This window comes from Mchenga conophoros, linkage group LG17, assembly GCF_057382185.1.
Source record: "Mchenga conophoros isolate Kocher_MC1m ecotype Shallow Benthic linkage group LG17, M_conophoros_male_GT1.1, whole genome shotgun sequence".
NCBI classification, from domain to species: domain Eukaryota; kingdom Metazoa; phylum Chordata; class Actinopteri; order Cichliformes; family Cichlidae; genus Mchenga; species Mchenga conophoros.
In genome coordinates this window covers 20,508,125-20,528,792 of record NC_140542.1, presented here as the reverse complement: position 1 = coordinate 20,528,792, position 20,668 = coordinate 20,508,125, and the positions used below count along the sequence as shown (strand labels likewise).

General features: G+C 42.4%; 1 protein-coding gene across 4 annotated transcripts in view; it reads right to left on the bottom strand.

The window, feature by feature from the left end:
• The window catches only part of shank3b (SH3 and multiple ankyrin repeat domains 3b), a 69,314-nt gene that overhangs the window by 8,432 nt on the left and 40,214 nt on the right, over positions 1-20,668 (bottom strand). The window contains exons 3-27 of one of the 4 annotated variants that reach the window (XM_085250981.1): positions 20,319-20,490; positions 19,967-20,170; positions 18,457-18,528; positions 17,930-18,038; positions 16,276-16,427; positions 14,333-14,462; positions 14,154-14,191; positions 13,903-14,019; positions 13,711-13,788; positions 12,565-12,631; positions 12,230-12,449; positions 11,403-11,578; positions 10,983-11,096; positions 10,703-10,778; positions 9,706-9,788; positions 9,358-9,482; positions 8,865-8,997; positions 8,262-8,342; positions 8,153-8,170; positions 6,854-6,984; positions 4,522-4,615; positions 3,601-4,212; positions 3,130-3,420; positions 1,154-2,450; positions 1,017-1,043 (exon numbers count right to left, since the gene is read on the bottom strand). In XM_085250981.1, coding sequence (XP_085107107.1) covers positions 1,017-1,043; positions 1,154-2,450; positions 3,130-3,420; positions 3,601-4,212; positions 4,522-4,615; positions 6,854-6,984; positions 8,153-8,170; positions 8,262-8,342; positions 8,865-8,997; positions 9,358-9,482; positions 9,706-9,788; positions 10,703-10,778; positions 10,983-11,096; positions 11,403-11,578; positions 12,230-12,449; positions 12,565-12,631; positions 13,711-13,788; positions 13,903-14,019; positions 14,154-14,191; positions 14,333-14,462; positions 16,276-16,427; positions 17,930-18,038; positions 18,457-18,528; positions 19,967-20,170; positions 20,319-20,486 — 4,613 coding nt within the window. In that variant the 5' untranslated portion in view covers positions 20,487-20,490. Of the gene's footprint in view, positions 1-1,016; positions 1,044-1,153; positions 2,451-3,129; positions 3,421-3,600; positions 4,213-4,521; positions 4,616-6,853; positions 6,985-8,152; positions 8,171-8,261; positions 8,343-8,864; positions 8,998-9,357; positions 9,483-9,705; positions 9,789-10,702; positions 10,779-10,982; positions 11,097-11,402; positions 11,579-12,229; positions 12,453-12,564; positions 12,632-13,710; positions 13,789-13,902; positions 14,020-14,153; positions 14,192-14,332; positions 14,463-16,275; positions 16,428-17,929; positions 18,039-18,456; positions 18,529-19,966; positions 20,171-20,318; positions 20,491-20,668 lie in introns of all 4 variants that reach the window. The other 3 variants (XM_085250982.1, XM_085250984.1, XM_085250983.1) reach the window with 3 other exon arrangements.

Below are 20,668 nucleotides of genomic sequence, written 5' to 3'. Positions count from 1 at the left end.
TTGTTAAGCCTTATAATCATTAGTTACAGCTTCCTGTCAAGTATTGTATTCTTATGTGAAAGTTGTGGCAGATAAATTGTACATTATTCTTTTCAAATTTTGAAACAGTTGTTGAAGAGAACACCCTGCATTTTGACTGTCTAGATAAGAACCTTTGGTTCTGCAGGACTTTGGAAAACTACTTCAGGCTTCTTTCTGTTGAAAAACTGGGGCTAACGCTGGGCAAGCAATTTCATATCTTTGCTAATACTGATCATGTTGTACAGTCATGAAACTTCATGTGTAGCATTGTTTCACTGGAAGTTAAACCGTCAGATCACACCGATAAACCATTTTAACATAACTTGGTTTGGTTGTTTACATTTCTGTACAGAATATATGAAGATGGCTGTGTTTCTTGTGCTACCCACAAGAAACACAGAGATTAGGGTAAGATAAAATGTCCAATTGATGCCTTGTCAAAGGCCAACATCCTATCATGTTTCGTGGAGTACCTCAAGGCTCTGGTCTAGGTCCTTTTTATTTTGCTAAGTACCTTAGAGTTATGTCTTAAGCTAGGCTATCTCCTTCTTCTTAGTATGTAATCTGTCTTAGATCAAAGTACATTAAAATACTGTTCAAAGTACTCCTTAGTGTCTGCCTGTCTCTGTCCTAGCCCCACTCTTAGTTTTGGTGTATATTAGGTTTAGTCCTAGCTCCTCTTCTATTTTTGTGATTTGAAAATGATAACAGAAGCTATTCCCCCCAAAAACTTCCTGTACAACTTCAAGATATAAACAAATACAAGGCTTGACAGGGCTGTTGTGCTCTGTTATAGTTGCTGAGCACTAAAAAGATTATTCCTTTCAGGTGATGTGGTTATCAAAGATTTCCCTACTTTAGTTCAAAAGACAGATGGGAGAGTAATTTGAGATATTTAGTAGTTAGTCAAGGGTGGTGCATGTTAGTCAGCTGTTAGCTGATGAAAGCCATCTCTTGGTAATAACAAGAAATGTTTACCAGAGATTAAAACCTACGATTTACTCTCCCCACTGTCCACACATCTGGAACAATACAAATAACAGACTGTTACAAAACATCTACTCAAGCAAACACACTGCATGACTGCCAGATCAACAGCACACCACACCAGTATTTACAATATTTGATGTACCTGGCACCTCCTACTGGTGACCTTCGACCTGGATCGAGGGGGCTTGGCTCCTCCCCCAGAGAGTGGCTATCTTTGTTGAGCAGCTGTAGCCGATTGGCTAGATCCAGTCCAGACCCCGCTCTGCCGCTTAGCTCTAGTGCAGAAGCTGACCGGCTTGTTAGATCCACAGCTGAGCCGGATCCCTGGCCTCCCAAGGCTGCTGGACGCCCCCCCCCTTCCTCTGGACTGAGGCCCCGTCGATCTTGATCCCCACCCCCCCACAACTTAGACCTCCTTTGAAACAAATAGCGTGGCTGTCGGCCTCCGCCACTGGTGGGAGAGGAGCAAAGTGGGGAGGAGGGGGAGGATGATGATGCAGCAGATGGGAGGAGCTCACTGTCTGACGACTGCTTTAATAGGGGGTCCCGGAGTGCAGAACGTCCTCGACCGATAGGTGAACGAAGGCGAGGCTTCAAACCTGATGGGGAAACGGCGGCGGATGAAGGAGATGGGTGAGTAGCGGGTGGGGAAGATGGGGAAGATGGAGCAGGAGGAGAAGCCAGGGTGATGGAGGGTGGAAGGGAGCTTGGGGAAGACGAGCTGTCATGAAGCCTTTCATCACCTCCTTCCTCCTCATCTCCTCGTCTACCCAAAGATTCAGGACCACTCTCTCCTCCCCCTCCCTCTCCACCTCGTCGTGGCAACAAGGTGAGAGAGGATGGGGGAGGAGCAGCAGGAGGGCTGCTAAAGCCAGGAGGGGGAGTCACCAGACCAATTCTACGCAGCTCCTCCCTAGTTTCCTCATCGCTGGATGATAACAAGGCAGGTGGGAGTGTCACTGTGTAAGCCCCTCCCTCCTCCTCTGAACTGCCAACTGTGAGGCTTCTACGTCTATCAATCAGAGGAGAATGAGCCTCATTGGCCAGTGGTGGCAAAGGGGAGGGTCTCCAGCGCTCAGGGGAGGGTGCGGCAGGTGATGTCACTCCTCCCTCTGTTTCTGGGCGCTCAACTTGTCCATCTGGGAAAAGGGGTGGGGTTATGCGTTTATGCCTTAACTCAGGACTCGTTTGGGGAGTGGTGCGTTTGGTCCGCTGCTCAGGGCTTGTCTGAGGAGTGGTGCGCTTGGATCGTGGCTCAGGACTGCTTTGTGGGGTGGTGATGGGCGTTCGCTTGTGTCTGCCCTCAGGACTGGCAGCCGGGGTGGGGATTGGTGTGGTGGAGCCAGAAGCGTGTTTAGTTCGAGGCTCAGGGCTCGGTGTGCGGGCGGTGAGCGCTCGTTCTCTTGCAGCAAGTGCCAGGGCGAGTGGAGAGGACGGGTCTGAAGACAAACAACACAAGTGAGAATAAAAATCCATCCAGACAAAAACTTGAATTCCAAGGTTCAGTATATTGTCAAGGTCTAGGATCTTACCTAGGTTGTGTTTTGTTTTGCAATATCTCTTAATATTCTATCTTATGTTTTCTGAAGTCGCTAGCTCTGTCCCGGGTCCTGTTATATTCTGTAAAGTGGTTTTCTTTTGAGTTGCCTTCTACTATGCACAGTACACAAAGGCCCTGTCTGCCCTCAGTCTTAATGCCTTTACTTTGTCTGGCCATTTCATGTTTTGTTGAGAGCCTCAACCCTGTGTTCTAGGTTGTGTTTTATTTTGTAAAGTGTTCTTCTACTACGTGGAGAACATTAAGATCTTGTCTGATACCTTCTTCAGCCTTAACACTTTTTCTGGCCTGGGTTGTTCCCCACTAGTGTTTTGCGGAATACCTCCTTAGTTTTAAAATCTCTATTTTTTATTTATTTTCTTCACCAGTACCGCAAGGTTTTACCTGTATACCCCTTTTGATCTGTCAAGCACTTCAAGGCTCTACTATTCTTTTCTATTCTAAGCTTGAATTGAATAAAACTAACTTTTCCAGAGGTGATTATTGTTATTAACCCATACAAAATGTGGCAGCCTGATTCTCATTGAGAACATTCATTAACTCTGTGCTGTCAGACAGACCTAGAGGTTTCCCTGTCAGTGGGTGGAGGAAGGTATGAGGCGTCGGTGAAGGTGACAGGACCGGAGCTGGAGGGGGAAGCTCGCCGAGGTCATCCATCGAGTGGCTCTGCGTCAGAAGAGGCGGTGCCTGATTTTCGGACCCCGCTCCCTCCACTGACAAGAAGAGAGACGACCGGCGACCCTGAACTCGAGCACGCTCTGAAAGAACCTGCTGCTGGTACAGCTCAGCCCTGCTGGGGCTGCTGGGTCCACCTCCTTCTTTGGATGAATCGTGATCTTTGATCCCAAGACCTGGAAAATGTAAATATTAGGAGTCTATTTTTCTTTTGTTTTGGTGTCTCAGCCTAATTTTATTTTAAATATATTTAAAAAATAAGCAAACACGAGTCATGGTTCTCTGAACAACATATCCTATCATGCACTTAGGGTTGAGACAAACGTGCCACAGACATCAGACAGAAAAATGCTAACCCTGCTCTTCAACAGGAAGTTGTTTCAGTAATGGTGACTTCCTCCTCTGGGGTTTGGTAGGCGGAGCCTGTTGTCCCACATTAGCATAGGGGTTTTCTATTGCTCTTCCCCGACGTCGCGACAGAGGTGAGTGGCCAAGGGCGGGGCTAGTGCTGTGCAGAGATAGCGTAGATGTGTGTGTCGCGGTGTGAAGCGTGTGTGTGGCGGTGTGTGTGGCGGTGTGAAGTGTGTGAGTAGCAGGGGCACCGTGAGCATCAGGCTGCAGTGGTGGAGGCGTGTCCTGCAGGATGATCATGGACCTTGCTTTCCTCTGCCGCTCGGCGTGGGTGTGGCTCCTCGTTGGTGAATCTGAAAGCTCCTGAAGCCTTGGCTCTGCCCCTGGCTTGAAACTAGAGCGGGTCAGTCCATCTCCTCGTGCTGGAGGAGGAGGAGGGAGAAAAGAGGGAGGAGGGCCAGAGTCGAGTATGAAGAGCGAGGAGGTAGAGGATGCAGAGGGTGGAGGAGGCGGTGCTGTCTGAGGAGGAGGAGGGATGAAGCTGTCTGTCAGCGAAGAGCTCCGTGGAAACCGACTTTCATTGATCAGAGCTGTGATTCTGTCGTCGTCCGGTGTGCCTGTTGTAGTAACAATGAGATGTCAAAATAAATCGACCACACCAATTGGTCTTACGAAGAGATCTTATGTCTGCATTGGATCAATGAATTAAAGTTCTTGGTATAAAGTTATCTGTGGTGTTAGCTAGCTTGAAACCAGTCTACCTATTACAGCAGCACTATGATGATTTGGCTTTCTTCTTGGGTCATAAAATGGGAAGCCAATGATGCCTCGACTTTCCTATTTCCGGTACTCTTATGCTCAGCCAGTGACATATTTTACAAAATGTGAGCCTATGAGATAGTTTGGTGTAATGCTACATTTCTCACCAAAACTTTTGGTTCTGGACATCCCTCTGGGTAAAGGCATGGTGCTCTTCTCTGGAGCTGAAGGGGGCACCAGACCCTGACGCTCAAACAGCGACTACAGACACAAACAACACAAAGATTTTGTCAAAAATCCAAGAGTTAAGATATTTATTTGCTTTTCTATGCTAACAACTATGTACTTTTTACATATGAAGTCAGTACTGCCATGAAGTAAATAAACCCAGTTTATTTTCCTGGGCAACCAGGGTAAATGTTCAAACAAAGGTGGTTATTGGCTCAATAAATCAACCCAGGGTTTCTCAGTCAGCTGCTTATACTCTTAAATAAATGTGTTGCTTAAATGCTTAAATACTTGGTACTTTTAAGAAAAGTAACAACCCCAACGAGTAAGTATTCTTATGGTGTCTGTGATCTCAACCACATCCTTTAAAGTACAGGTGTTTTCCCCTTTCTCAGCAAAAGTGCTCAAATCAGTCTTTGGACAGAAATACTTATTAGTCACAATGTTTTTCTTTTTACCATCCACCATCTCTCTCTGGCAATGCCAAACAGATTATTCTGCTACTGACATTCAGGTGCCTGACCTGTGCCTGATTAGCAATACCTCTGAGCATGAACCCGGCTACAAACAAGCCATATTTGACTGATCTGCACAGAGACCGTTCCACCGATTTTGAAATGTTTACCGTGACCAAATCTATTTCCAGTAAGTAGCGACCAGTTCAGCTAAAATAAATGCTTGTTTATTATAGAGATGGTCCGATTCGATATTACGTATCAGTATCGGTCCAATACTGACTTAAATTACTGGATCGGATATCGGAGAGAAATAAAAAATGTAATCCAATCCATTAAATATCAAAAAAGCACCTCACAAAACTTGCCACATAGCGTAACCCAGCTCATAACCTTTACACATCGGAGGAGCATGCGTCTCACGATAGAGCGGCTGTGGCGTGTGAGACCTATTGGCGGACTGGTTGAGCATTTGGAGCCTCGCTACTGCTTCCAAACCGGCATTTAAAGGTATCCCAGAGAAGTAAAGCAAGTGTGTAAGTTCATCTCTGAATGTCTGTAAAGCATTCCCAGCGAATGCTGGGAGCGACTGCCTCTCTCTCTCCCTCTCCTGCTGCTACTTCAATCATGAAACTAATCAATGATCAGCTGATCGGCTTTTCTGACGCAAGTCCCGTCTCTCTTGTTTGTTTATTGCCCACTTTACGCCAGAAAGAGGAAACAGGCGGATAAACAACAGCGGCACGTTTAAGCTTGAGAAGCTGTTGTTAGGATTTATTTAATATTACTTTCTACACCAGGATCCTTTTCTATGTAGCTGACAGCTGGTAACTGTGCAGGGGCGGGTCTAGCAAAGTTTTGCCAGGGGGGCCGATAGGGCATTAACAGGGAAAGGAGGGCACAAAGACATACTTTAATTAGTCCTGTCAGCGTTAACCTTGTTAAAATTACATCATTTTAATGAGGTTAACGCTGACAGCACTACTTTTAATAAATAATTATCTGAATCTTACAACCAAAGTTTTCATCTGATGTAAAATTTATAGAAATCCATTATTGTATATAGGAACATTTTATAGAAATTAAATTTATAACCTAGTAAACTATAGTACTTTTTCCTTTGGGAAGGTACCATCTGTGCAGTCTGCAATTCTGTTGAAGAAAGATGTTGAATCTATTTAATTATTGTAGAAAAATTATTGATTTCTGTGCATTTTCTTTTTACACTTGCATTAAATTACAGTCAATTACATCAGTTAAGCATTATGAGGCAGAGGGTTGGGGATGGTTCCCTATGGTTTTTATTTGGAGTTGACAACCCTATTAGTTAGGTTGTTTAATATTTCCACTAAGTACTCTTTAAAATACCAGAATAGGGAGGATAGTGTAGGTTTAAGTTTATTAGATTGGTCAGTATTGCTGATGTATGAAATATTTTCGGTGTAGTGTATAACAGAATTGCTTTAGTTTTGGTTTTTTTTTTAAACTTGAGTATGAACTTATACAAAATGCAGCAAGATATTTAAAAAAAACATTTTATTGTTTATAAAATACGCTATATCGGATTTATATCGGTATCGGCAGATATCCAAATTTATGATATCGGCATCGGACATAAAAAAGTGGTATCGTGCCATCTCTAGTTTATTATTTGATGTTATGGGGGCTTGAAGGCTTTGAGAGAAGAAAATCTGATTAGTCTGTGTGCAGGTAAACACTGAGCTGTGAAAGCCTGCGACTCAGGAATCTCTGATTAAAAATCATCCTCTCGCTACGGTTGCTATGTGTTTATCACATTAGCTCAACCGTGTCTTACATTGATCTCTGCCTGTGTGATACGCCGGCTGGTTGGCCTCTGCTTCACCGTCGCCGCCCTGAAGTCATCTGATGGGCGGCCCCTCAAGACGACTTCCTGTTGACTTCCGGCCAACATCTCATCCAGTTTCTCTGGAGCGACAAAAAGGAACATGAACAGACTCCTAACAAGACATGATTAAGCATCCGGTACACGACCACACCACTGTGAAAGTTTCCAAACAGCGTGACAAACACTGTGGCGAAATCATGACATCAGAGCTACATCACAACATCAGTCACCAGGGCTGCAGCAGGACTTCACCCAAAACAACTCTCAAAAGTGTCAAAATAGACAAAAAAAGGTGTTTCAATTTAAAAGCACTTAGTGTTACTGTTTTTTTTTTTTTTTAGGTTTTTCAAGCATCATTTTTTTGTAGCATCCCCCCCCTTTTGGGAAAAACAGGGGTCAGGGGGTAGATGAACTTATATCAATGATGCCTTAAAAAAATGGACGCCTCAAATAAAAACCGAACATGTGCTGTTTGTGTGTAATTGTAGAAGCTATACTCGATTCAGCTACAGCCCTGAAAAGTCGCGACATCAATGGAAAACATCAGCTGCTTTTCCACCTAACATTCCAGGAGATAAAATTAGGCCAAAGTGTTGGCCCGAATTCCCCAAAATCCTAACTCTGTGCCTTCTTGTCTCCTCTGTCATCCACCCTGTGCCCTTAAAATCAGCTTTGTTGTGCTTCGATGAAGGCTGGCCAGGTGACTAACTTTGTGGGTTTCACAAAGTCCCCATCTGGGCTGGGAGGAGTTATGTTCGTGCTAATGTTCTGAGTATTTGGGGGATTAGTGTCACTTGGAGGCACGGCTTCATCTTTTGGTTGTGTGTGTGGTCAGAGGCGCTAAATTTGTTCGTAAATCCCCGAAACATGTAAGTGTGACAAATATGCAAAAACCCCTAAGAAATCAGGAAGGGGACAAACAGTGTTTCACTGCACTGCAGGGTGGGCTGCTAAATATTTGTCAGACTGCGACTCTGACGGACACCTCATCTTTAAACCATTACTCAGTCACCAGCAACCTGTCCACGGTCACTACACAAAGGCGGGTATTTGGAGTTCCAGTGGATGTTCAGAGCTTGGTGTCATTGCTGTGCGACTGTGTCTGGTTAAAACTGTCTGCACAGAAATAACCTGGACTCTGGTGGAAATGCAGCTGATGACATCACTGCGACATCATGCTAACAGATTGCAAAGACAAATGTCACCGCAGGGTCACAACACGATGACCGTGAGGTCGATGTGACTCACCGAAGCGTCTCCTCCTGGCTGCAGACAGAGCAAAGGTCAGCAACACACACCGCTACAGTCTAACTGTGTGTGTGTGTGTGTGTGTGTGTGTGTGTGTGTGTGTGTTTACCTATCTCCTCCAGGTCAGCCGTCATGGACTTGGATCGCAGGGTCAGGGAGGTGCTGGGGGCTCGTTTTGGAGGGGGCGGTGCTACAAGGCAAGATTGCATATTAGTGGTACACAGTGTGTGTGTGTTGGGGGGTGGGGGTATTTTGGTCTACAGCACTTATAAAAAGAAAGAGCGCTGAGATAAGTTTCCCTGTAAAGAGTCACATGTTCACAGATAGCCGTCATGTCACTGACATGTCAAATACACAGAAGCTCCAGTGAGCACGTGCAGCTGCCTCCTCGCTAACTAAACTTGAACTTCGTCTTGTATTTATACAATGGTTTGACTGTTACATCTATAATTACATCTTGATTTGTTTTGATTATTTATTGAAACAAGGGGGTAAAACTAAAATAAAACTTTATTCTTCCCAGTTCATTTTTATTTTTCTTATTTAAATGTTAACAGAACTGAATAAAACCCACTTTATATGACACCTAAGTTATTGTATTGTAGTCCTTTTTAGGCCTGAAAAGATTGACTTTCTTTGCTTTAAATCACTGTACACTGTTGTGTACCAATAAAATCTAATCTTACTAAGACTGGACAGCAGGTGGCTCTACCTTTTTTCCTGATCAGGTTGGTTTCAGATTTCCTGGAAACTGAGACGACTTTCATCAGGAGGCGACTTCCTCCCTGCCGGATTAGAGAGACGACCTGCCGATGACCCACCTTCACCACGTTGGTACCGTTCACCTGGAGAAAAGACAAACAACTCAAGTCATAATGCTTTAAATGTTTCACGGGCCCAAACACAAAGATTCACAGCTTTTTGTCCCTGTAGGTGATTAAAAAGTAAAAAAAAACCTGTTAAAACTGAGGTCAGAAAATATCAAGTTTCCATCTTAATCTTTTCTTTTCTGTTCACAGAGCGTGCTCATATGACAAATATGCTTGAGAATGATAAACCAACAAAAAAATATGAAAATAAAAAATAAGTTAAAAATAAAATGAATAAGAAACAAAATAAAGTATTGAAAAAAAACATGAAAAAATGTCAGTAAATGTGTCAGCTGACTGATGTCTACTTGAATATATAATGAAGTCCGCTAGTACCTCAATGAGAAAGTCTCCGGTCCGTAGCCCCGCCCTCCATGCCACGCCCCCTTGGTCAACTGACTCCAGGTACTGAAGGGCGGGAAACGCCGGGGTTGGAGCGAACTCCTCGATGGGCGTCTCAGCTGGAAATGAAGAGAGAGCCGGTGAGTTAGGGAAGCTCCTCCCACCTCAGACTAGCGAGGGTTCAGTCCACGGAGTGTGATTCTGCTTCCACAGGAAGCCAGACTCTGTGGACTGTGTAGGTGTCATGAAACACAGCAAGGAGCTTTTTTTTTTTTTTTTTTAAATCTCTCCTCCTCTTCCTCCAAACGCCCACCACTCCACTACCCGTCCCTCGGTTTCTACCTTTAGCTCCTCTGAGGACGAAGCCAAATCCTTCGCTCTCCCTCTTCTGCAGCACGGCCGTCTTCTCCTCGATCACATAATCGCTGAAACATGAAGAAAGAAACGAGGCTCACAAAAGATCCCTCCATCTTCTATTGCGCCTCCAAGGTTTGAACCACTTGAAATGAAATTGCTTTTAAAGCATAACTACAGATGACGACGAACAAGTGATAATCGTTAAAACATTAAACTGTCCTCCACCAGCTTTTTGAGCCACGCTCTCAATGCTCTGCAGACATGAAATGAATGATTTATTAATAAAGGTACTTTTTGTAAAAGCCTCAGCAAGGACAGCAGCTGAACATGACCTCTTCATCAGTGACCCGAGCTCAAATCTAAGTACAGTTGGCTCTCAGACAAAGTTTGGATTCAGAAGACAGACATTTTTTCTGCTTTCAGAATCAAAAACTTTCCTTTTTGATAAAGCTCACAGTTAGAGCCAGAGCAGGAGACCCTGCACCCTCTCTTAGTGATGGTGTTATATGAACAGCTCACTGAAAAAGGCCATAAACACTGATAACACACGAATCAGGGAGAACTTCACATTCACATAAATGAACATCTCTAAATGTTTATTAGTTCTTCCCCAGCCTGGCGTCTGTTTTCCGGCAACTGAGACAGAAAAGCTGAAAACATCAACAAGCGTCATCTTAAACATAAAAATTTCCTCTATAGTTTGAAACAGCCACGGTTGCTGAATCACCGGGTTACACCTGAGAGGGTCACCTGTCTCATTAGGTCTGTCACATGTTCATGCATGCAGCAGAAGAATCTGCAAACAAAACCACTTTAATGAAGATGATCCTGATTCTGAAGAAAGTCGAACCTGCCATTGAGTTCCTATAGGAGGTGTAGTGGTGCTGTGTTACCTGTAGGAGGTGTAGTGGTGCTGTGTTACCTGTAGATGGTGTTAGTGGTGCTGTGTTACCTGTAGATGGTGTTAGTGGTGCTGTGTTACCTGTAGGAGGTGTAGTTGTCGTAGGATCCTACAGTGTAGTGTCTGAACAGTCTCTTGGTGCGGTCCTCTCGCGTCTCTGAAACATACGTGTTACATATGTATGTTACATAGCACATTATTTATTAAATATATCCCATCAGATGCTACCCATATGGTCGAGTAAATGAACGCAAAGTTAAAGTACTGATATATAAACAATGCTGCTTTCCCTCTGTGACGCACAGCAGCATGTTCTAGGCGCAGAGAAGACCCTGACCCTGCTGTGGATGTGTTTTTTTACCCAGTCTTGGGTCGTATTGTCTCATCTGGACTTCTTCCACACAGTCGGCAGGAAACCAGCCGGTTCGGCCTTTAACGCTTCCTTCCCAGAATCCTCCTTCACCGATAGAGAGAACTGTAAACACAGCACACACTCATTATCACCACCTCACACATGCGTTGCCTCTGTTTGAGCTCATTATTGTGATGGAGGATTATTAATGTAGAACTATGCAGATATAAAGGTTTTTTAAATAAATAAATAACGTGAGGTCTGAATCTGATTATGGAAGTTTTGTATTCAGTGTTTATTTATTCTTAATTCTTTGGCCTTTGTTTTGGTGATAGTTATATATCCTTATTGAGTTATAAAAGTCAGACATTTAGAGTTTGTTTAGCTCCTGATTTACACTTTCGATAAGAATCATTATCCTGGTCAAACCTTTGACCCGCTCTCCTCGGTGCAGCTGGATCTCTCCAGTCCCCTGAGGGACGTGGGACCGGGTGGCGATGAAGGTGCGTCCCGGGACGGCGCTATACAGCCTCCTCTTCCTCATCTGTGGGGTCGGGGGAGGAGAGGAGGGAGGGCTGGTCTCCACATGACCTCCCCCACTTGGACTGCAGGTGAGAAAGGAGATACTGGCTTGACTACACCTTAAAGGACATCTTGTAACCAACTTTCAAATAAAATCACTGAAAAACCATTTTATGAGAAAATGAAACAAAACATTTTAAATGTAAAACTGAGAAACCTGTTATATACACATGCTCAATTTGAACCTGCAACCGGCTTCAAAAAAGTTGTGTCAAAAACCAGAAACGCCTAGAAAAGCTGTAACATGCTGGAATGGAACTGGATTGAACTGGATAAGCAGTCGACACGATGGATGAATCTACAGTTCATAATGTGATCAAAAGATCTCCGTGCATAACGGATATGTCTGAGGACTTGCAAGTAACCAATCACATTGTTGTGATGTTGTAGTTTTGCGAGAAACCTGTTGACGACCACTCAGGAAGAAAATGAGAACCTGGAATCTGGTAACTCATCTGTAAAGGCACCATTAATGCTGAAAGATGTATAAATGAGCTACACCGGAGCATCTTTTGGAGCCTCATGTGCTGCTGACCAGAAGATGTATTTTCAGGGATGATCTTGCTTATTTCAGCAACACAAAGCCAGCATCCTTGTTAGTATTAGGTGAAATCATGCACATCTCATGGGTAACTTTTACATGTGTAAAGGCACCATTAATGACTTATAATTACCTGAGTCGGCGTGTGTGTCGGCGTAGCGAGTGTGTGTGCGTGTCGTGGTGCGTCTCCAGGCTTTGAAGGGAGGGGCCAGGTGAGGAGGCAGGGCTTTCCAAGGCATTGTCACTGGCTGAGCGAATCAGGGAGCGAGGAGATGACAGGCCGTTTCCAGCTGTTGTCCGGGTCAAGCCCATGCGGCGGCGCTTGGTATAGGAGGGAGTTTCTCTGAAGGGAACTACTTGGACGCATATATACAAACACACACACACATAAAAACACACAGAGAGTTAATATCCAGCCACTGTGCTAACATTGACACACGCACACGATTTAAATGTGTTGAAACTCACCAACGTCAGACGTTTTGTGGATTTTTATGATTTCTGCCAGATCAAAATTCCCGGCAATGATTGCCACCTGCACACACACAAGCCAGGAGTCATAAAAACACACAAACCGTAGGGCTCAAAATTAAACTCACAGCTTTTTAATCTCGTTTCCACCTGAAACACAAAACATCACAGGAGCAGATTGAACAGATTCACATTTCTGTATCTCTGAAGTTGCAAATAATTTCCGGAGATTTCCAGAGAGTTCCAGGATTTTCAAAGTAAAATTCTCTTTCAACAAGTCTCCTGGTTAGAAAATAATAAAAACTCACAGGTACAACATGAGGCGTGAAAGCACAAGATTAAAGAGAAACTAAAGAGCCAGTATAGCAGCAGGCATCCAATCACAGAACTGCAAATGTGTCTGTGAAGCTGAGATGTTAACATAATTAGATGTGCTGATGGTTAAATGCAGTGGTATCATTTCTGGCATTGAAACAAGCGCTCCTTTCTGTTTTTGGTGGGCTAATTATTTTTTCCAGTAACTGCTGTGTTTTGTTTCTGTAGCTCTAACTTTAACGTTTTTTTGACTTCCTGGTCTTTATGTCGAGCAGGGTAGATATAGTCTTGTTTGTATTTCATTTTTTTATTTATCAGAAATAAAAAAATAATAAATGCATTATATTAAATTATATATTATATTACATAAATTAAAAAATAAATAATAAAATAATAAATAATTCTAAAAATATTTTTTACTTAAAGGCACATAATGTTCCTTTATTTGTATTTTTAAACGGTCTATATATGTTTCTTATTTTATAATATTGTATAATATTGTATTGGAAATGTTTTTTTCATTAGATTTCTTTATGTTTATCTTATTTATTTAGTCTTTATTTGATTTTTATTGATTATTTTGGATATTTATTTATCATTTTATTTGTTTTTTACTTCAATAGAAGGTTAAGAAAAAAGACTTTGTTGTTGTTTTTATTTTATTTATTAATTATTGGATTATAATTTTTGAAACTAAAAGCTCATTTTAAAGTGTAATAATCTTTTTTTTACTTATTTTCATGTGAAAAGCTGTCTGGTTGTTTTGGGTTTTTTTTTTTTACTTTAAAGGCTTCTTTTATTGATCTGCTGATTGATTGACTGGTTTACCTGAAAGGCCGTCTGGTTGTTGTAGTTCTTGATGTCCTTGTTGGCTCCTCTGAACAGCAACACTCGGGCACAACTATCCTAATGAAAAAAAACCCCAAACCCCCAAAATGTGACTAACAACATACATTACACCCACAGGGCGCCATCACATGACCAACATGTGCATTACCTCTTTGTGTGTGTGTGTGTTACCTGGTTGTACAGAGCGCAGAGGTGCAGTGCAGTGTTTCCTGATGCATTCTGGGAACTCATGTCAGCGCCATAGAACAGCAGGTGCTCCAAGTGCTGCACGTTGCCATAGCGACATGCCTGAACTCACACACATGCGCCCACACACACAAGCACACACACACACGCACACACACAGAGTCATAATTGTACAGGGCTTGAACTTGCCATCAGTGCAAGTAATTTTCCTGATTGTGTGTTTGTGTGTGTGTCACCTGATGGATTTCCTGCCACCCGTTCTCATCTGTCATCCCTGTAACCACGACAACAAGTACTCTTAGTGCTAAAGTGTTTTTTTTTAACACAAAAATATGAATAAAATAAATACATAATAATAGAGCTCCACAACATATCAGATGATTCGTCAGATCGGTCCTATGAGACCCCCTCATACCGATGGTGGCGTGGTCCTGCAGCAGCAGCTCACAGCAGTAGGGGGCGCCGCCCACCATGGCCGAGTGATAGAGCGGAGTGAGGCCTCTGCTGTCCTTGTAGTCTGGAGATGCCCCGAGGTCCAGCAGAGTCTGAGGACCAGGAGAAACAACAAAAATGCAGTGATGTTAAAGAATGAGCAAGTACTTTGAACCTGCATTGTTTCTAATGCGCAGCCGGGGGAGACTCCTCTGCACCCACTGTGTAGAAGTCTATGAAGTAAAAATCTAAATTTAGGGTCTTATTAGTACTAGAAAGGACCATAAAGCAGTAAATCCAACCCTCACGTGTTACGTGCAGATTCATCCCCATCACTAAGATGGTGAAAACAGTCAGCTGTGGTCTCAGTGATTTTAATTCATGGGCCATAAACAGCTTATTAAATCTCAAGTGAGCCAAAGAAATGAGGAAAATATGTTCAATATTATTTTTTTCTCTTAGATTAAAGATGCATTCTTTAAATTCCAATAAAGTCTTTAATTTAAAATGGTTAGAGGAACTGCAGGTTTTGATGGTTTGGTGTTAAATTTGTTTTTGAAATGATGGTGGCAGCAGTGTGGTGGAAACATGTTGGCCAACACGGAGCAGTTTGACATTAATCCATTTAATAACCATCCTCCATGGAGGTCAAGCAGACACACACTAATCATGAAATTACTAATTAATTAAGCCACTGCTGCTGCAGGAGCTGCTTTTGTTTTTGATGTAGTTGGTTTTGTGTTTTCTTGCTTTTAATTAGGATATATTTACCAGACAACGGACCAGTTGCAGGAACCAAAGTATGGAAAGAATTGCGCTGAGAGACACTGATTCAGTAAAGGACTAGATGTTACAATCCCGGACAATGTACTGCTTTTAATGGAGAAAATCTTGAGGGATGGCTGTTATGAGGAAAAGCAGCCCAGCAACTTTACCAGCAGCACACATCGTTGTGTGCCTCAAATCTCGTTCTTTTACCCAGGCTAACCTGACATTTTCCCTGGTTAGGTTCAGGGATTAGAGATCTGATCTAAATTGTTAAAATTTGGGACACATCGTCAGTAGTGGACCTTGGATTCATCGGGTGTTTCGACAATTATCACTAGACATCGTTATCCAAGGAGGCCCTGCCTGCTGAAAAGAAGTGAAGGATCTGTTGGTTTTGTGAGGAAAGAAAAGATGAGAGATAAGTGTGTTAGCCTAACTATTAGCCTAAGAATCCGTCGTCAGTATTATATGAATCATGATAAAACACGCCTACCATGTTTTGGGTTCCTGCAACTGGTCCGTCGGGTTATTGTCTCCCCAGAAAAACTTTCCATGTGTTTTTTACTATTTCTGTTTTCTTTTTTTACCATTTTTGTTGTCGTGTTTCCTATTTCTGTTGAGTTTTGTGTGCTTTTGCAGCGTTTTTCTTATTGCTGGTGTTTTCTTAAGTTGCAGTCCATTTGGCCTCTCAGGGCCACCGTATATATTCTAGCTATTCTAAGTTTCTGTTCCTTTAATCTTGTTTCCTGTAAAACACGTTGTTGTATAAATACTGCTCTCTGGCTTGCTTATGTTAAAAAAAATGTATTTAATGGCATTAACTCACTAGCTTGAAACACTGAACAGGCAGGCAGCAGCCGACATTTATATAAAGGTGAGTTGGTGGATTTTATCAGGTGATGTGTTTTTTCAGTCGGGTTTTTTTAAAATGTTGCTGTCAGATGGAATGAGTCACTCTGTCCTCACTGAAGAAACATCGCTGTATATTAATGTTAAACCCAGACAGGAAGCAGGACTTTGGTAGCTCACAAGATGGAAAAGCTCGGCTGAAATGTCTTTTTGTTGGCTGAAACCTACAAAAATTAGCGAGCTGTGGTGTGATTCAAAATAAAGTGAACACATGGAGACAGAACCAGAGAAAAAAAAGTGTTTTCTTACGGTGAGGGCGGCGCTGTTTCTGCAGAGGACGGCCCGGTGAAGGGCAGTGATGCCGTCCCTGGTCCTGAAGTCCAGGTGAGCTCCTCCATTGCGAAGAACTTTAATCAGCTCGCAGCTCTCCTCCAGCTGCACGGCCAGAGTCAGAGGACACTCTGAGGCACATGGAAACAAGTCTTTGTTAGGCTGAAGGAGAATATCCATCTTTAAAGTCAGTAACAGCTCCACAGCTGTGAGGACAAACTGAACAATGACACTCGCCGAAGATCAGACACTCCTGAGAGAAATAAAATCTGGAAAAACTGTATAAACGTACATTTTCACGTCTGCCTCATCAAAGCTGTAATTAGAAACTAAAAAACAGCCTCCTAACAGTGAGTCAGGAAGTCTTAAAATGGATTCAGAGGTTGGTACATAACAGATAACAGAAGGGGTATCGATGCTAATCAGAAAACCACCTACAAGTTGTTTAATATGTGAGAAGCAACATGGAAACCAAGTGGGGATGATGTTCAATTCAATTCAGTTTTATTTATAAAGCACCTATATCACTGCAGAGCATGTAACAGACCCACTGGTTCATCGTGTGGATGTCACGGTTTTGCCTCTCGTAGGCGTGAAATGGACACGCTTAAGTTGCAGTACCAGCAGGGGGCAATAATTTATTTAAACCCAGTCGCTGCTAACCAAGAAAAGTATGAAGTACATTCCCGGCTCCTTCTGTGTCAGGTAAGATTGAGCTGCACATGCAAGTGTGTTAGTAATGTTTCTTTAAAAGTTTACCCATGACTGTTTTCTAATGGCTTTAAATACCTTTACTGCAAGATAAAGATGCTACAATAACAGAGACAATCAAAGGACCCTGTTTGAGCAAGCACTTGGTGACACTGGGAAGGAAAAACTCATTCATGCCTGGCTCATGGATAGATAAAGTTGGGTATCATCTGCAAAGCAGTGAATATGGATGCGGTGCCTTCTAATGATGCTGCCTGAGGGAAGCATGTGGTGGGTTCAGACTGTAGGATGTTTCTCAGACTAATCATAGCTAGGATGGTTTTGGGAAAGAAGAGCCAGTGATGGTAAATGGACTGGTTCATACATACTTTTCTTCTCCACTTCAGCATTTTATATAACATGTCTCATTCACCCAATCATACAAATAAACTTTTACTTACTTCCTATCTAACATTCAGACACCCTCTAATAAACATTTTGGTAGCTACTTGGGGTTCCTTGCCTAAGAAAATTTGGCATGGAGACACCCACCAACCTGCCTACTAATACATAGCCACTCAAAACTTCATGGAAAGACAACAGTGTTTGAACTCTTTAAAACTGAACCTTTTTAGTCCTTCTCTTTGTGTAGCAATTGGCTTATGGAGGACTTTCTCTCACTCAGGTGGAAACATTTGAAAATCCAAATTAGCTTTAACAGTCCCTTTAAATACATTACACAGATACAGATACATGCTAATTATGCTCAGTAGCATCCAGCCAATAAATACAATACAGAAGTTTAATTCAACAAAACTGGAGGTCAGACTTCTTGGACTGTTAGTAAAATTAATTGCACAGCAGAAATATGTTTATATTTATATTTCCAAAATGCAATTTCACACACTGAAAAATGATGCTGAAGGGATTTGCTTCTGCTCACCTCCCGTGTCAGAGTCGTGAAAGTTGGGATCGAGGCCTTTTTCCAACCACTTGGAGACCTTCTCCACATTCTTCTGGTGAACATGTTCCATGAAGCGCTTCAGATTGGCCTAACAGGGAAAGAAACACAACATAATTTTCTTATTTACTGAATAATATTCTATGAAGAAGCAGCACAAACTCCCTAAATTAAATCTGAGGTGAGTGTGGAGGAGTCGCAGTAAAGCAAACGCTGCTAAAATTTCCTGATCCTTTTTGCACTCTCAGCCAAATATAAATAACACATCTCCGAAAGCATCCCTCTGCATATTAAATGTACAACTATTTTTGTACATATTTATTTAAATCCTTTCATTATTTATTTCACCCAAGCTTCATATCATCACTTGCAGCAGTATTGTAACTGTGGGAATACAGCAGTAAAACTCTTTGTGTCCTTATTTAGAGACAAAGTGTGAGCATTTTGCATTAATACTGTAATAATTCTGCAGCATTTAAATCTTGCATTAACAGTATTGTGTTTCCTACCTTGGTATGCAGCTTTGCCAGCTGTTTGTCGTCCACGTAACTCTGGGTGTAAACTCTCCTCTTGTAACGAAACTTCAAAAAAAGAGACACAAACAGTCAAGTCTGGAATAAACTGAAGCTACATGATGCATGTAGAGGAGATTTCAAGAGTTAGCGTCATGTTTTTAAATCGGTCTGTGATTAAAAAGATCACCAAACAGCCAAGAGCAATAAGTGTCATTCCCTGTTAAAAATATCTGACATTAACCTCTTTCAGTAGCGCCCTCTGGTGTATTAGCAGCATGTTTATGTGGGAAAAATTGCTGGAACCACAGCAAGAAGTCTATTTTGAAAGGGGTGGGGCTTACTGTGATATCACATGCTCATTGGCCAATTGTGAATGACTCATGATTAGCTAATGAGCATCTTGTAAATAATCCCCGTTATTGATTTTTATTGTGACCATAACTTAATGACCATAATAAACTGATCAAGAAAGTGTTTACAGAGCTCCATACGGAAATCTGTTTTCACAAACACGTCTACCACTGCAAGTTATTTGGAACCACAAAAGTCGCCCTCTACTGCCCATAAGAAAGAAAGCAGGTTTAAGGTGCTTCAGGGAAATGTATGTAAGCTACATCCATATTTTATACCAGAGGTTTCAAACATTAGGCCCTGGGGCTAATTTTAACTGTATTTTAGTTTATCTTTAGTAGTAAAGACTTCCTCTAAGGTCTAATACAGAAAAAATTAAATGACAGAAAGGTTCCTGTTTTTTTTCACTATCTACTATTGAAATTGTTTATTTTTTCCTTACAATTTAAGAGTTGCAGTAGTCGTTTACTACAGCAGCATTTCTTTTTCATGCAGAAAAAACTGAAACGCACTGTTGAAATTGCACTTCTTCTTATACTAAGATATCTCAAGGCTTAAATGTGTAAATAATACTGACAGAAAGGGGAGTTTCACTGGTCTGGCCCAGTTAAGGTTAAAGTAGGCTGTATGTGGCCCATGACAAAAAAAAAACAAACGAGTTTGACATCCCTTGTTTTATACTATCTATGGTATTGATAGTTAGTTGCATTCTACTTTTCAAAAGAGACTGGGGGATACTCTGACTGCATTAGTATGATGCAGATGTTTGCATTTATACTTGTGCACAGGTTTGTCTGTATCATTAAGAGTTAATTTTACTAAAAAACAACAAAGGGAGAAAACTTCACAGCCAGGTCTGCATGCAGATTAAACAAGAGAAAACAGCCTGCTGGAAGAAAGTTGCTCTAAAGAGGTGTTGTTGATATTCTAATCCACAGGTTCAAATATCTGTTTGTTATGTATATCTTCACTTAAATGTGAAAATTGAAACTACATGGGTTTTTGATTAACTGAACTTTAATCTAGAAAAATATTACAGGGTTTTCTCTAAATATTACAACACTTCAGTCCTAATATAATGTTCTATAAGTTATAGCAGTGCTGTACGTTTTAGTATGTTTCAGTGTTGTAGAAACACTGAGGTAAAGTTTACCTCCAGGTACGGGATGGGTGTGATGGGCGGGAGAGGATACTCCTTCAGCAGCCGCTCCTCGTCCAGAAACTTTCCGGCTCGGCCGTTGAACGCCGGCTGGAAGAGACCATAGTTCAAAACATCCGACAGAGACTGAGTCAACGTCACCAGAACCCTCTGCTTACTGGTCCAAACTGGTAACTCTGGGTCCAACCGCAAACACTTCTGAGAGAGCCAGAGACAGAGAAACAGGCGGACAGACAGAGAAAGAGACAGCCGGACAGACAGACAGACAGGTTTGTGCTGTGCCTTATGTTTATATACAAACTGTACATCGACACACAGTACGCCTGTGTGTGTGCGTGTGTGTTACCGTCTGCTGCAGGTCCGGGATGCCGATGCGGACGACGATGCTGTTCCCAGTGGGCGTGTCCTCTCCCTCGTCGTCCCTGGCAACAACAGAGCCTGCCGGGTTGCCGTTTGTAACCGCCTGTTGCCGCGGGCGATCATGTTTGGTGTCAGCAGCCGGACTCAGAGGCATGTGGCTGAAACAGAAAGAATGGTGATTATGACTGCTGCACTAATCACAGAGCAGATATAGGCAAAACTTTAGAACCTTGTCACACCCGCTGGATTTAATAATGCCATTCAAAGCTGCTGGTAAATCACTGAGACAGCTCTGCCACTCCCAAGTCATCATGGATGGGGGACTGTTTTAACCCA